The sequence below is a fragment of the Lonchura striata genome, chromosome 15 (genome assembly GCF_046129695.1).
Source record: "Lonchura striata isolate bLonStr1 chromosome 15, bLonStr1.mat, whole genome shotgun sequence".
Classification (NCBI taxonomy): domain Eukaryota; kingdom Metazoa; phylum Chordata; class Aves; order Passeriformes; family Estrildidae; genus Lonchura; species Lonchura striata.
Window position 1 is genome coordinate 15,759,126 of NC_134617.1, and position 12,773 is coordinate 15,771,898.

Here is a 12,773-nt window from a genome sequence, read left to right on the forward strand (position 1 = left end):
GGGTGATCCAGGAGGGAGCAGCTTGACAGCCACAGAACCCCCTCCTCATCCTGGCTCACCCCACGAAGGCCAGGATTTGTCCTCAGGCAGGGCCAGGCTGCTGTGCCACGCTGTGTCCCCCAGCTTGTGGAAATGCCTTGACGCCAGAGGCTGTGGGAAAATGGGAATGTCCCCTTGAATGGGGAGTTCTGATCAGCCTGGCATGGCTGGAATCGGGACAAGGGGGCAGGGAGCTGGAAGGGGGTGAGGAGCTGGAAGGGGATAGGATGCTGGAAGGGGGTAGGGTGCTGGAAGGGGGTAGGGTGCTGGAAGCGGGTAGGGTGCAGCAATGCTCTGGGTGGGTGGGAATGCCCAGGAGGAGAAAAAGCGATTTATTGTGCAGGACAGCGTGCGTGGGCATGAAGAGAACGGGAATATGCTCACCATGACTGCGTCCCCTCAGGGCACTGCAGGAACCCAGAGCTGCCAGTTCCCCCTCTGCACAGAAACAAGGGCAAGGAGCAAACTGCCTTTGAGCTTTACTTTGTGAGCTCTTCCTCAGCAGAGACTTGCATGATGCAGCAGCTTGTTGGTCCAGGGTTTGAGAGCTCTCCTCTCCTGTGGCTCAGAGATCCATGGCAGGAGGAGAAGTCTTGTTCTTGCACAGAGGTTCCATTGCTGTGTCCCTGTCAGGACAGCGGGCAGATGAGTGTCACCTGTGATGTGGTGACCTCCTGAAGTCACACTGATGGAACAGGCTCCTGAGAGACAACTTGGTCACCTGTGCAGAGGGACAGGAGCCCTCAGCTGAGAGCCTGGAGGAGTCACAGGCTGTGTCACAGCAAGGCAGACTGCTGTGGTGGGATAATTCCCATGGGATAATTCCCACAGAGGAATGTGTGCATGGATCTGAGCTAGGTTCAATGGAGATGGGCTGGGAGGGGTTTCAAGGGTTGCATTCCTCACGGTTTGGGGGAGAACTGGCAGGTGGCTGAAGGATGGAGAGGAGCGGGTCTAATTTCCAGTAGCAAAGGAGTGGTGGGCGAAGCCTCCCAGAGCGAGGATAATGTGGTGGAGATGGAGAAGGAGGTCATGGGATCACCACAGCATGAGATTTCAGATGGCTCTTTTCTAGGAAGGAGGGAGACACAGGAGTCTCCCGGGGCTCTTTTTCCACCCTCTCCTCGGTGCTGGGATGCCGTGTGGGGGTCTGCACCCCTCTCCCCCCTACACCCTGCTGTGTGATCAGTCCTGCTCTCACTGAGCCCCACTCCCACCCTTCTCCCTCCCATCGCCAGGGCTCAGTGCCCTAAAATTCAAGGAAAGGAAGGTGCCAGGGGAGCTCGGGGCTGGCACGCGTGCGGGTGAGGTTGTTCACCCCGGGGCGGGCGGCAGCCTGGCAGCTTCCCTGAGCAGCGCTCCTGCGTGTCCTGCTGCAGCCTCCGGCACCCCCGAGCTCCTCTCCGCAGCTTCCTCCGCCGAAACAGCTCCGGGGAGATTTTTTTCTGCGATCGGGACAGGCGGGTGCTCTTGTGGCAGAGAGCGGCAGAGAGCGGCGGGCAGAGGCAGCTGGCTCCCTCCCGGGGAAGGCAGGCAGGGAGCGGGGGCCCGGGGCCGGAGGATGCTCGCCGCGGTCCCCGGCCGCGGGGATGCGGGGTTGCTAGGCGGCAGGTGAAGGTGAAGGTGAAGGTGAGGAGAGCGCTGCGGAGGACCGCAGGCCCAGGTACCGCCACAGCGGGGCCGGGGGACAGGCGGGGGGGACTTTCTCCGTGCCGGGAAGCGGAGCCGGCGAGTGGGAATGCGGGCGCCGAGCCCTTGGGAAGGGAGCCGGGGCGGAGGGAGCCGGCTCGGTTCTGCGGGAGGACGATGCGGGAGCAGCCGGCGGCTCGGCCCTCCGCCAGCCCGGCCGCCGCGGCTCCCTGCCTGCCGCTGCCGGTACCGGTACCGGTGCGAGGGCCTCGGCCGTGAGTACCGAGGGCTGCGGGGGAGCGGCGCGCCGCGGGAGGATGCTCGGCCATCCTCCGGCAAGGGCGAGCCGGGGATGCCGCCCGCCGCAGAGCCCCGGGCAGGCCGGGGCACCGGTGCCCTTGGGAAGCCGCCTGCAAGGGACGGGGGAGCGCCGCAGCCCGGGGCCGCAGCCCGGGGACGCTGCCGCCGCCGCTGCCCTTGGGATGCCTCTTGCCGGGGCCGTGCGGGGCAGCGGTGTCCTTGGGAGACACCTCCGGCCGCTCCTGTCTCCATGCGGCCCCGCACCTCGCCGGACCTTGCGGGGCGAGGGCTGAGCCCCGGGCAGCCGCCCCAGCTGGGGGCTGCCCCTTGCCCCCGGGAGGAAGGGGAGGATGGGCACAGGGTGGGGGTGAGCGCCACGGCTCTGACCTGCCTTCCCCCTGTTCCTAGATCCGCATGTCAGACCATCACCACCCCAGCGATGGGGAGTCAGACCCCCAGCACGGCATTACTGTGGTCTTCCTCCTTGTCCTTGTCTTCTTCATCATGGGGCTGGTGGGGTTCCTGATCTGCCATGTCCTGAAGAAGAAGGGTTACCGGTGCCGGACCTTCCGGGACGATCTTGACCCAGATGACAAAGACGAGGTGGAGGAGCTCCAGGATGGTGAGTGCTGGGGCTGTGGGGGCTCGCTGGGGGCTCGGCCTTGTGCCTGGTGTGGGCTGGTGCTCCTCATACACCCTTCTGGGACGTGGGATGGGGCTGGGAGGGTTACCTGTCACGTGTGGCTGCGTTGGGAAAAGGGGCTGGGAGGTGAGAACAGCGCGTTCTCTGGGGATCAGGAGTGTGAGGGCCAGGGCTCCCTCTGATCCATGAGCTGACAACGGCTGGCGGTGACAGGGAGGTGGGAACCAGTGCCTGGCCCTTCCCAAAGGAGCGTTATCACCAAAAGGTAATTCTGATGAACACCCAGGACTTGCTGAATGCCCAGCATCTCAGTCATAACCCCTGTTTCCTCAAGGAAAACCTCTCCCAGCTGGAGCACAAGCGCCTCGGTCCCTCTGGCATTAGGATGTCTGGCAGGGAGCCAGCTGCTGTTTGTTATTGGTCATGTCTTCTTCTAGTCCCTGCTGTGTTCATGCACACCAGAGAAGCAGGGCTGTTGCTAGAAGGGGAAGGGACCTGTAGGGAATTTTTTCCTTGGCTTCAGGGCACTGCAAGTGGCTCTGGGGTGGCTGGATTGGGAATGCTGCATCGAGCGTGGGTGCCTGGCCCAAGCGAGCTCTGTCATTCGGTGCTTTCCTGAGTCTCTGCTGAAGTGGGGAACACACATTCATTCCTCCGGCTGCTTCCCAGGCTGAGAACAGCCACATGGTGCCACAGAACTCCTCCAGCTCCCGCGTGCCGTTGGCAGTGCTGGGGAGGATCAGCACCTCCTGCTGCTGCTGCCGGTGCTTGGGAGGGAAACACGGCTCCTCAGCACATCCATGGCTGCAGCCAGAGCTTCCAGGTGTCCATGATGTGCTCCTCTGCATGTCCTGGCTGTATGTGACATGGAGACAGTCTCTGAACCTTCCAGGAAGGGCCTTGCCCTCTGGAGACACCACAGCCCAGGGACACCTCTCCATGGGCTTCCAAAATCATGCTACCAGCCCTGGAGCCTTTGAGGCAGCTGCCTGCCAGACTATAGCTCCAACCTGCTTACAGGAACATCTCACACTGCTGACCAGGCTGGAGGTCCATCCATCCATCCATCCATCCATCCATCCATCCATCCATCCATCCTTCCTTCCTTCCTTCCTTCCTTCCTGCCTCCAACAGTGGCTGGAAGCAGGTTGAGTTGAAAGCTGTGGGTGAACTCCACAACAAAGCAGGCACCAGCCAAGATTCCTCAGAACAGTCTTTAAAGCTTTTAATAGTGTGCAGCCCTGGTGCTCTCCCTGTCACTGTGTTCCCCATTTCTGTGTTTAGTGGGTCCCAGTGGGTTTATTTTCCGTGGACGTGTCCTGTTTACCCTTGGAACCTTGAGCACTTGCAGCATCCTGCAGCCAGGGGCTCCAGGGCTGGGCAAGGACCCTCCTCTTTTGACTTTTTGGAACCTGTTTCCATCTCAGTTCTCCAGATGCTCCTCTGTTCTGAAGGAGCAACACAACCCCCTCTCCCTGCACACGCAGCTGCTGGCTCAGCCATTTCTTTTCCAGGATGAGGGATCTGGTGTTCCCCAGTGTCTTCCCAGTGTGACAGGAGACTTGAGGTTTCTCCAACAACTCTGCTGATGCAGCTGCTCCTGGGAAGGGATGAGTGGAGCCCTGGAATCCCAGCTCTCAGTGCCACATTGTCTCTTTTCAGATGAGGCCGAGAAGAATGACGACACCGTGGAGAAGATCGTGAAGATCATCATCCAAAATGAAGGTGAGCACTTCCATGGGTCGGCCCGGAGCCATACTGACCACTTTGGCTGATGCATTCCTGTTTTTCCCTCTCTCTTCAGCAAATGTGGAGGCCCTCAAGGAGATGTTGGGGGAAAATGAAGAGATGCCAGTGCCAGTGCCCAGGTGAGGGAAGCTCATAGCAACTTGTGGCTACTCCACAGTGAGGGACAAGCAGCCCCTTTCCAGCTGCCTCAAAGCATCTTCCCACCCCTCTCCTGAGGGTTTTGAGGAGTGCTTCACCCCTTGTCAAGTGGAACAGCTCTTCCTCATTCCTGTCCCCAGCAGAGATCCCCCCAGAGCTGCTGCTCCCAGGGCTTGCTGCAGTGGGGCTGCACCAGGGCGTCTCTCGGAGGTGACACAACCTGTCCTCTTCTATTTCAGCCTTTGTCCCCACAGTAGCAGCCAGGACGGGGGCCCACCACATCACCACACGGTGCACCTGGGCTCCACGCAGGCCCCCTGCATCCACTGCAGCAGGAGGAAGAGGCAACCGCTGCAGCGCCAGGGGCGCTCCAAGGAGGGCAAAAGCAGGATGCATCCCGGAGAGACCACCGTCTTCTCAGTGGGCAGGTACCCAAACGAGCTTTGCCAGACATTTCCCTGCTGGAATGAGCACCACGGGCTCTCCTCAGTCCCCCTTTTCCTTCCCCCTTCCCGCGTGCCCAAGGTTCTCTTGCTGTCCTGCACGGAGATGCCCCAGCAGGAGCTCTGCAGCTGGAGTTCCTGAGCACCCAGGTGCTTCCTGCACCTGGCAATGCCTGTGGGATGTGGCAGGCCGTGATGCACCGGTGGCTTTCCTCCTTCTCCGGGAAGGTGACTCAAGCTGGGTTTTCCTGCTGAGTCAGTGCTGGGCACAGCCCCAGCTCCGTGTCCTTTCCACTGTCCCAGCTCGGTGCAAGCAGGGCCCTTGCTGCCCAGCTGGGGGCTTCAGGGACCTCACTGGGGGAACAGAGGGGACAGCATGTCCCAGGTGCAAGCCACAGCCTGCTCAGAGTGAAAGAGTGGCTGTGCTGCTCCAGGTTGCTGCCTCCAACCATGTCTGTAATTAGATGACACGGCAGCGATGTAAGAATAGGGGAGTGTTCCTGATACTTCCCACAAATGCTTTCCAGTCCCCACCTGGTTTCACCTCAAGGGACTTCCTGTGGTCTCTGTGTAGTCACTAACCTGTAGAGCTGTCTGAAGGCTTGCCCAGGCTGCCCCATTCTCCAGCAGAAAGGGTTAGGAAAGTCTTCCTGGGCTTGGCTCCCTCCGGCTGTGGAGACTGGGGCAGGGTGACAAGCAACTGCTGGTCCCTGGATGGCCACCGTGGTGAGACACAAAGCTCTGTCATGCTCAGATTGTGCACAAGGCCCTCATTCAGGGCCTGGGCCTTGATGAAACTTCATGTTGTGGTCCAGAGAGACAGTCATTTCATGGGAATGCTGAGCCAAAGTGGGCATGGAATCGTGGAATGGTTTGGATTGGAAGTGACCTCAAAGATCATCTCATTCCTCCCTCTGCCCTGGCAGGGGCACCTTCCACTGTCCCAGGCTGCTCCAAGTCCCATCTAGCCTGGCCTTGGACACTTCCAGGGATCCAGGGGCAGCCACAGCTTCTCTGGGCACCCTGTGCCAGGGCCTCCCCACACTCACAGGGAACAATTCCTAATTCCCGATATCCCATCCATCTCTGCCCTCTGGCAGCGGGAAACCATTCCCTCTGTCCTGTCATGTGTATTTTTCCACCGCCATGGGCAGGAGCCTCAGCAGGGAGGTGAGCTGGGGCTTTCTGGGCAGCTGGAGAAGCAGGGAGACCTGCTGGACCTCCCCAGGCCAAGCTGCAGCTCGGATCACATCTCTGGACACTGCCAGCTCCCGGCTCCCTCCGTGCCCGTTGCTGTCCTTGGAGGTGGTGCCCAGCAGGCCAGGGCTCTGCACAGTGGTGTACTCACCGCTAATTCATTCCCTGGCTGGTGCCCAGCTCCATCCACTCCTCCATGTCCTGTGTCCGTGCTCTTCCCAGCCTCCTCTCAGCACTCGGAGTGCTGGAGAAGATGTTCTTTCCCAAAGGCACCTTCCCGCAATTCCTGTTTTTTTCTCTTTAACCCTGTAATATCCCACCCCACACCAGCCTTCTCCACAGGGCATTTCTCCAAGGCTTTATCTTCAATCCTGAATCTCTTTGGTACAAGGTCCAGCTGTTAAGGGACCTATGTGCCCATGAGGTACGATCCCACCTCCAAATCCTACTTCTTATTTCCAAGCTGGCCCCTTTTTTCTTCCAGATCCTGGATGATTTTTCCAGGATTGCCCTTCCTGTGTCTTATTTGTGGCAAATATCTTGAAGTACTTTGTCCTAGCACTGACCCTACAAAACAGGGCTTCTTTAACTGATCCCTGGAGTTAAAGACACCCTCAGGTCTTGTTCTCCTGTATTTTTGGTATTGTTCTTGCTTTGGACACAGTGGTTGAGAATCCAGCCCCCTCCTGCATGGAATGAGCCCTGGTAGGCACAGGCTCATCCCCAAGGAGTGGAAAGGATGGGAGCTGTGGAAGTCCACCAAGATCATCCAGGGCTGGAGCATGGGGCATCTGAGGAGGCATTTTTGGCCTGGAGAGTTAGAAAGGGCTGATCTAATTGTCCAGTTCCCAAAGGGTGTGTGGAATTTAAATGAAGATGGAACAAGACTCTCCTCAGAGATTTGCACTGGGAAGGGCAAGAGTCAATGGCCATGAGTTACAACAAGAGAAATCCAGAAAAGATACAAGGAAAAACTGTTGTGCCATGAGGATGGTGCAGCCCTTGACAGGGCCCTCAAGAGTGAAGTGCCGGAGCCCACCCTAGGTTGTGGGTGACTCCATGTGGTGGAAGAATCTCTCCTCCAACCCTCCTTCCAAAGAAAGGCTCAGCAGTCTCTGTTGTTCGGTCTCAAGGCAGTTTATTGTGAGTTATCTAAAAGATTTTCTTCTGGGGCTGCTGTGGTTTGCTCACAGCTCAGGCAGAGGCACACACACACCCTGACATCCTCTCTGACCCCGACTGCTTCTTCTCTCCCCGCCAGGGCTGCTGCTCTCTTTTATATGGGACATTACATGTTACATGTTTACAGTTTTTCCCCAATGCCTATTACCTATATTAAATGGTGCTTTTCTATCTTTTATATGGTACATTACTTGTGACATGGTTACAGTTTTTCCCCAATGCCTATTACCTATATTAAATGGTGCTTTTCTACTCTAAACCAATCTGTGAGTGCCAACATCACCAAGAACATGGAGGTAAGGAAGAAGAAAGAGGGAGGACAGGACAGGCCCAAATCCCTACATCTTAAAACCTCTGACCCCCATGTACAAAACCAAACCCCCCTGTACAGCACTCAAAAATTCTTCCCTTTACTTTGTGACTACTTCTACTCTAATATCTAAATTTTTGTGACTTCTTGTTCTTCCTGCAAGGTTGGTAAATCATTCCATGGCTCAAACCCAAAATCACAGCTGTTTCCAGCTGCCTGCCAGGGTCTCAAATGCTTCTGACCTGGGCCCAGAGCATCCAAAAATGTCTGAGGGACATTTTGAGTTCTGACAGTGGAGGAATCTCCATCCCTGAAGATTTCCAAAACCTAACAGGGCTCTGGGCAAAGTGCTTGAGGGTGGGAGGGGGCCTAGACATGAGCAGAGGTCTGGAGTGGAGACCTCCTGAGGGCTTTTTGCACCTAAATTGTTCTAAACTTGTGTGGCAATCAGGGCTATGTATGGTATAGGATGATTTACCACTTAGCTCAGCGCTTTCCCTCAACCAGTAGCAGTCAGTGACTGACAGAGGTTGTCCATAAAACATCTCTGTCCTCAGCCCCATCAGCCAGAGTGGGACCCATCCCACTGAATCCCAGGGATGCTGATGAGGCAGCCAGCCAGGGCTCCTCTGCTTTCCCTCACCAGCCAGAGGTTGGCTACGTTACCTCTTGTTTCCCCTCTAGTCCAAACCCTTCCTGCTCTCTCCATCCACTCCCAACCCTTCCAGGCTGACGTTGCTCAATGGCATTACAAAGAAGTGATTCTGTCACTTGTGTTCCCTTCCTGTCCCTCTTCAGGGCCAGAACATTCTTTGGTCTTCCCAAATGGCAGTGCTGGTGTCTTATCTCCAAATATCTGGCTAGACCTGAAAGGTCACCTTTGCTGCTGTTTGGCCTGAGTTGAGCAGTCCTATGGGAACCTTCTCTGGAGCTGGAGCATTTCTCTTCTCCACCCTCCCGATCCTGAGCAGCTTTCTGGCCCTGCTGAGGGGTTGGCGCTGCCACAGGTTGGGCTCCAGCCTGGAAGTGGTCTCCTTCATCTCTGCCAACTCTCCTGGCATCTGTTCTTGTCTTTTGGATCTCTCTGCTTTTTCCTTTGGAACAGCAGTGCTGCCATGTGCTTCACCTTTGTGTCTTGCTCATCTTTCCACACCAGCAGCACTTAACTTTCTGAAATTGTGCTTTGCCCTGACACTGACACGCAGCTGAACTTCAGCAGAGCCAGGTCCAATGGCTTTTCCCTCTGCGATCCAAGCGCAGTGAGAGTGGCTGTGGGTGAGCCATGGGCTGCACGAGGTCTCACTGGTGGCCCTGGATTGCTCTGGCTGGTGGGCACCAGCTCCCGTGGAGGAGATTTCCTGTCTGCTGGTGCAGCACAGCTGGCAGTGCTGGTGAGGAGGAGTCACGGTGTGTCACAATAAGCACAATCACAATTCAGATTCTCAGGCTTTGCTGACACCTTACCCTTCCCAGGCTGAGGGAACTGGGAGAGGAGAAAACTCCAAGGAGACTTTAGAGCCCCTTCCAGTGCCTAGAGGGGTTCCAAAAGAGCTGCAGAGGGACTTGGGACAAGGACACAGAGTGATAGGACAAGGGGGAATGGCTTCCTGCTGCCAGTGACAGGGTTAGAAGGGATATTGGGAAGAAATTGGTGGGGAGACCCTGGCACAGGTTGCCCAGAGAAACTGCGGCTGCCCCTGGATCCCTGGAAGTGTCCAAGGCCAGGTTGGATGGGGCTTGGAGCAACCAGTTGAAGGGAAGATGTCCCTGCCCATGGCATGGGGGGGGGGGTGGCAGGGGTGGGGAACTGGATGATCTTTTAGGACCTCGTTCCAACTCAAGCCATTCCATGACTCTATGTTCCCTAACCCCTCTCTTCTCCCCACGTGCAATGTTGCACCACCTCTGATTATTAATCCACATTTTGAGGGTGTCAGACCCATTTCTGCAGCTTTTCTCCTGCCCACCCAGGAGCTCTGAACTGTTACCTGCTCATGGTGGAACCTTGGCGAACACTCAGGTCCCATCTGCCCCTTCAGGGGATGGTGCAAAATGTACTTTGGCAGATTTTAACCAAACAACTCTCCAGCCTTTGATCCCTGTATCCAAATCACTGCCAAAACCCTGTCCCTGCCCTCACTGAGGGCGCGCTGTCACCCAGCTTGTCTCAGAGCATTTCCATCTCGCTGCTGGGAGCACAAGCTCTGCCCCAGCCAAGATCTGGATTGCACAACCCATCCTTCTCTTTCTGTTTGTTTTGCTCAAAATGAAGGGGAAAAATCAGTTTGGGAACATGGCTTGTGTAGATGCGAATGGGTCAGAAAGGCTGGAGATCACGGCAAAGAGGAGATGCGGGGCTGGAGGTACAGGCGAGCTGGGAATCCAGCGGTGGGACAGCACGGAAAAACTGCTCTGTCCTGCCCCCGTTCCAGGTTCCGTGTCACACACATCGGGAAGAAGCCGTCGGTGCAGGAGCAGCAGGACGGTGTCCTGCCCGCCGGCAGCCGGGAGCCGAGCACGGAGGAGCTGGAGCACAGCAGCGAGATGCTCCAGCGGGAGCGGGCTCTCAACGGGACTGTCCCCACGGCCGGCCTGCAGAACGGAGCCATCCCGACGGGCACGCAGAGCGGCAGGAGCGCGGAGCAGAGCCTGTCCGCCAGCCCAGCCGCCAACACACCGGCCAGCTCCGGCAGCCGCGACAGCTGGCGGGCGGCCGTGGGGCCTGGCACGGCACGGTCTGGCCCGGTGGGGCCTGGCACGGCACGGTCTGGCCCGGTGGGGCCCGGCCCGGCACAGTCCGGCCCGGTGGGGCCTGGCCCGGCACAGTCTGGCCCGGTGGGGCCCCTGCAGGATGCTGGCTCTGCTCCCGGGAGCTCGAGCCGCCAGCGAAGGCTCATGAGCATGCCGGCGCTGGGAGCGTCGAGTCCCAACATCCCAGCAGAGCTGGCGAGGGAAGGAGCCGGCGTCTGCCTGGAGGAGATGGGACTGGCGTCGGCGGATGAAGTGTCGGATATTCACGGGAGCCTGAGTCTGCAGGAACAGGCCGATGAGCTGGGCAGAGACGACAGCAGCAGGAAACAGTCCGGAGGGGAGGATGGGAAGCAGCAGGTACGTTCCTCTTCTTCCCGATCCACCAGGTGGTCCCCTGGGCTGGAGGGAAATTGCTTTTCCCCGCTCATTTTCCAATGTCTGAGGCAGTGGAGTGACTGTGACATGTCCCACTGTGCTTCAGCGGCAGCGGGAGGTGCTGCAGACCTGCTGCTGGTTCCCCTTGGCAAGGGACTCCTTTTCCTTTGTGGTTGAGCTCTTGGGGACATCCACTGGGATTTTGACCTGGGAGAGCTCCACTGCTGCACGTGGTGTCCCCAAAACGGTATCCTCAACAGGGCCCAGTGTGGCCAGTAAGGAACAGGCAGGGGCAGATTTCTCCAGGAGCCTTTCTTACCTCGAAGGCCGGGAAATGGCAAAGCCAAGTGGACTTGGCTGTTTTGCCCTGCTCCTGAAGAGCTGTGCTCAGAGAGGAGGAAAGCCCACCCTGCCTGGAGATCCCTGCTACGTCCCAATATCCCACCCAACCACCTTGCTGGAGGGGTTAGGAAGCTCCAGGGGATTTTCTCCCTGGAATTGCCTCTGTGCTGTTACCAGTGAGCAAATGAGGCTGCTGGTGGTGGTTCAGACACCCAGAATTTCACTCACAGGCTTATGCACTCATTTGTGGTTCTGCAGCTGGGAAAAGGTGATTTTCCTGGAAGGGGGCTGGGAAACACCCCCCATTGTAGTGTCAGAAGCTCCAGGAGCTGGGCTTTGACTTTCCTTACAAAACCAGACCAGAGCACACGTGGCAAAGCCCTTGGAAGAAAAAGGAAGCCAAATGCCTGGGTAAAATTCCTGGCATGCTTCAAAGCCATGGAGATCCCTTGGGGCTGATTCTGCACATGCCAGCAGTCCTTGGCAGGGGGTGGGACGGGGCAGGACTGGGTCAGCATGGGAGAGGCCTTGGAAAGGTGCCTGGCTGGATGCTGGTTAAGGACAAAGCAGGATCCCACTGTTTCCCTCTTTGCTTTCTGGTGACCAGGCTGGAAGGTCTGAGCTGTTTCATGGGGAAGGGCAGCATGGCAGGACAATCTGATGGGCTGCATCCCTTCCCCAGAGACCTGGCGAGGTGGTGACAGAACCTCCAGTGGCCCACTAAGCCTTGGGAATCCCTCTGATCCCTGGGGAAGCAGTTAGGTGCAGGGCAAGCCCAGGCACATGGCGATGTCTGCCCCCTCTGCAGTGCCAGGCTCTTGCCTGGCTGCTGCCCGTGGTGCTGGGGTGCTGCAGGACACAGGGTCCCAGGAGAACGGTGACAGGACATCCCAGGGATGTTTGTCCCCAAGCCCTGGTGCCACTTGGACCCTCCCCCGTGCCTTCAGTCGCAGTCAGAGCCAGCATGAGGGAGGTTGGCTGCTGCTCCTCACGTCCTGCAGGTGGTGGGGAAGGGCAGAGATGGTGCCTGGGCTGTAGTCGCTCCTGGAGACTCAGTGCAGTTCTGCCCCTTGGGTCACTGCTGTGGCCAAGGGAGAGCCCCAGTCCAGCCCCTGGGAGCACTGACATCCCTCCTCCATCCCACAGGAGCCCAGTGCCACGGAGCAGGAACGTGTGTGACGTGAGTGCTCGTCCCCTGCCCCTGGGACAATGTGTGGGGGGGTGGGAGGGCACTCAGTGTCCCTGCCCTGGTGGGTCTCACCTTGGTGCTGCAGATGGAGACAGGGCGAGCTCTTTCTCCAGGGGGTCGGGATGTGCTTGGCCCCCTGGAGAAAGACTCTGGGAAGTCCCATTTGTGGGTGGTGGGGAGGTGGCATGGCTGTGGGGACAAGCCCTGTCCTGCCTCTCTCCCCCAGCTCCTCTCCGCTCCCGGCTGGAGCGTGCACGGGAGGCGCGCAGCCCCCGGACCCCTCGGGGCTGGGGGCTCTGCCGTGGGGCGGCCGCGGGGCAGCCGTGCCCGGCCCCGGGTGGGCAGCTACGCGCTTGGCATGGCCGGAGCGACGCGCCGGCGTCACCGACAACCGCGCTCGGCGCCAGCCTTCATCCCATTGGCAATAGGTACCCGAGAACCACCCACCGCACCCTCCCCGGAGACCCCCGAGGGACCCTCGGGCCT

General features: G+C 58.5%; 1 protein-coding gene across 2 annotated transcripts in view; it reads left to right on the forward strand.

Moving 5' to 3' along the window:
• Positions 1-12,460, forward strand: part of RELL2 (RELT like 2) — a 17,031-nt gene extending 4,571 nt beyond the window's left edge. Inside the window, exons 1-7 of one of the 2 annotated variants that reach the window (XM_021548081.3) lie at positions 1,370-1,702; positions 2,377-2,590; positions 4,274-4,336; positions 4,416-4,479; positions 4,738-4,926; positions 10,063-10,738; positions 12,245-12,460. In XM_021548081.3, coding sequence (XP_021403756.2) covers positions 2,383-2,590; positions 4,274-4,336; positions 4,416-4,479; positions 4,738-4,926; positions 10,063-10,738; positions 12,245-12,277 — 1,233 coding nt within the window. In that variant the 5' untranslated portion in view covers positions 1,370-1,702; positions 2,377-2,382 and the 3' untranslated portion in view covers positions 12,278-12,460. Of the gene's footprint in view, positions 1-1,369; positions 1,703-2,376; positions 2,591-4,273; positions 4,337-4,415; positions 4,480-4,737; positions 4,927-10,062; positions 10,739-12,244 lie in introns of those variants that run through there. The other variant, XM_077786715.1, reaches the window with a different exon arrangement.
• Positions 12,461-12,773: the final 313 nt, after the last annotated feature.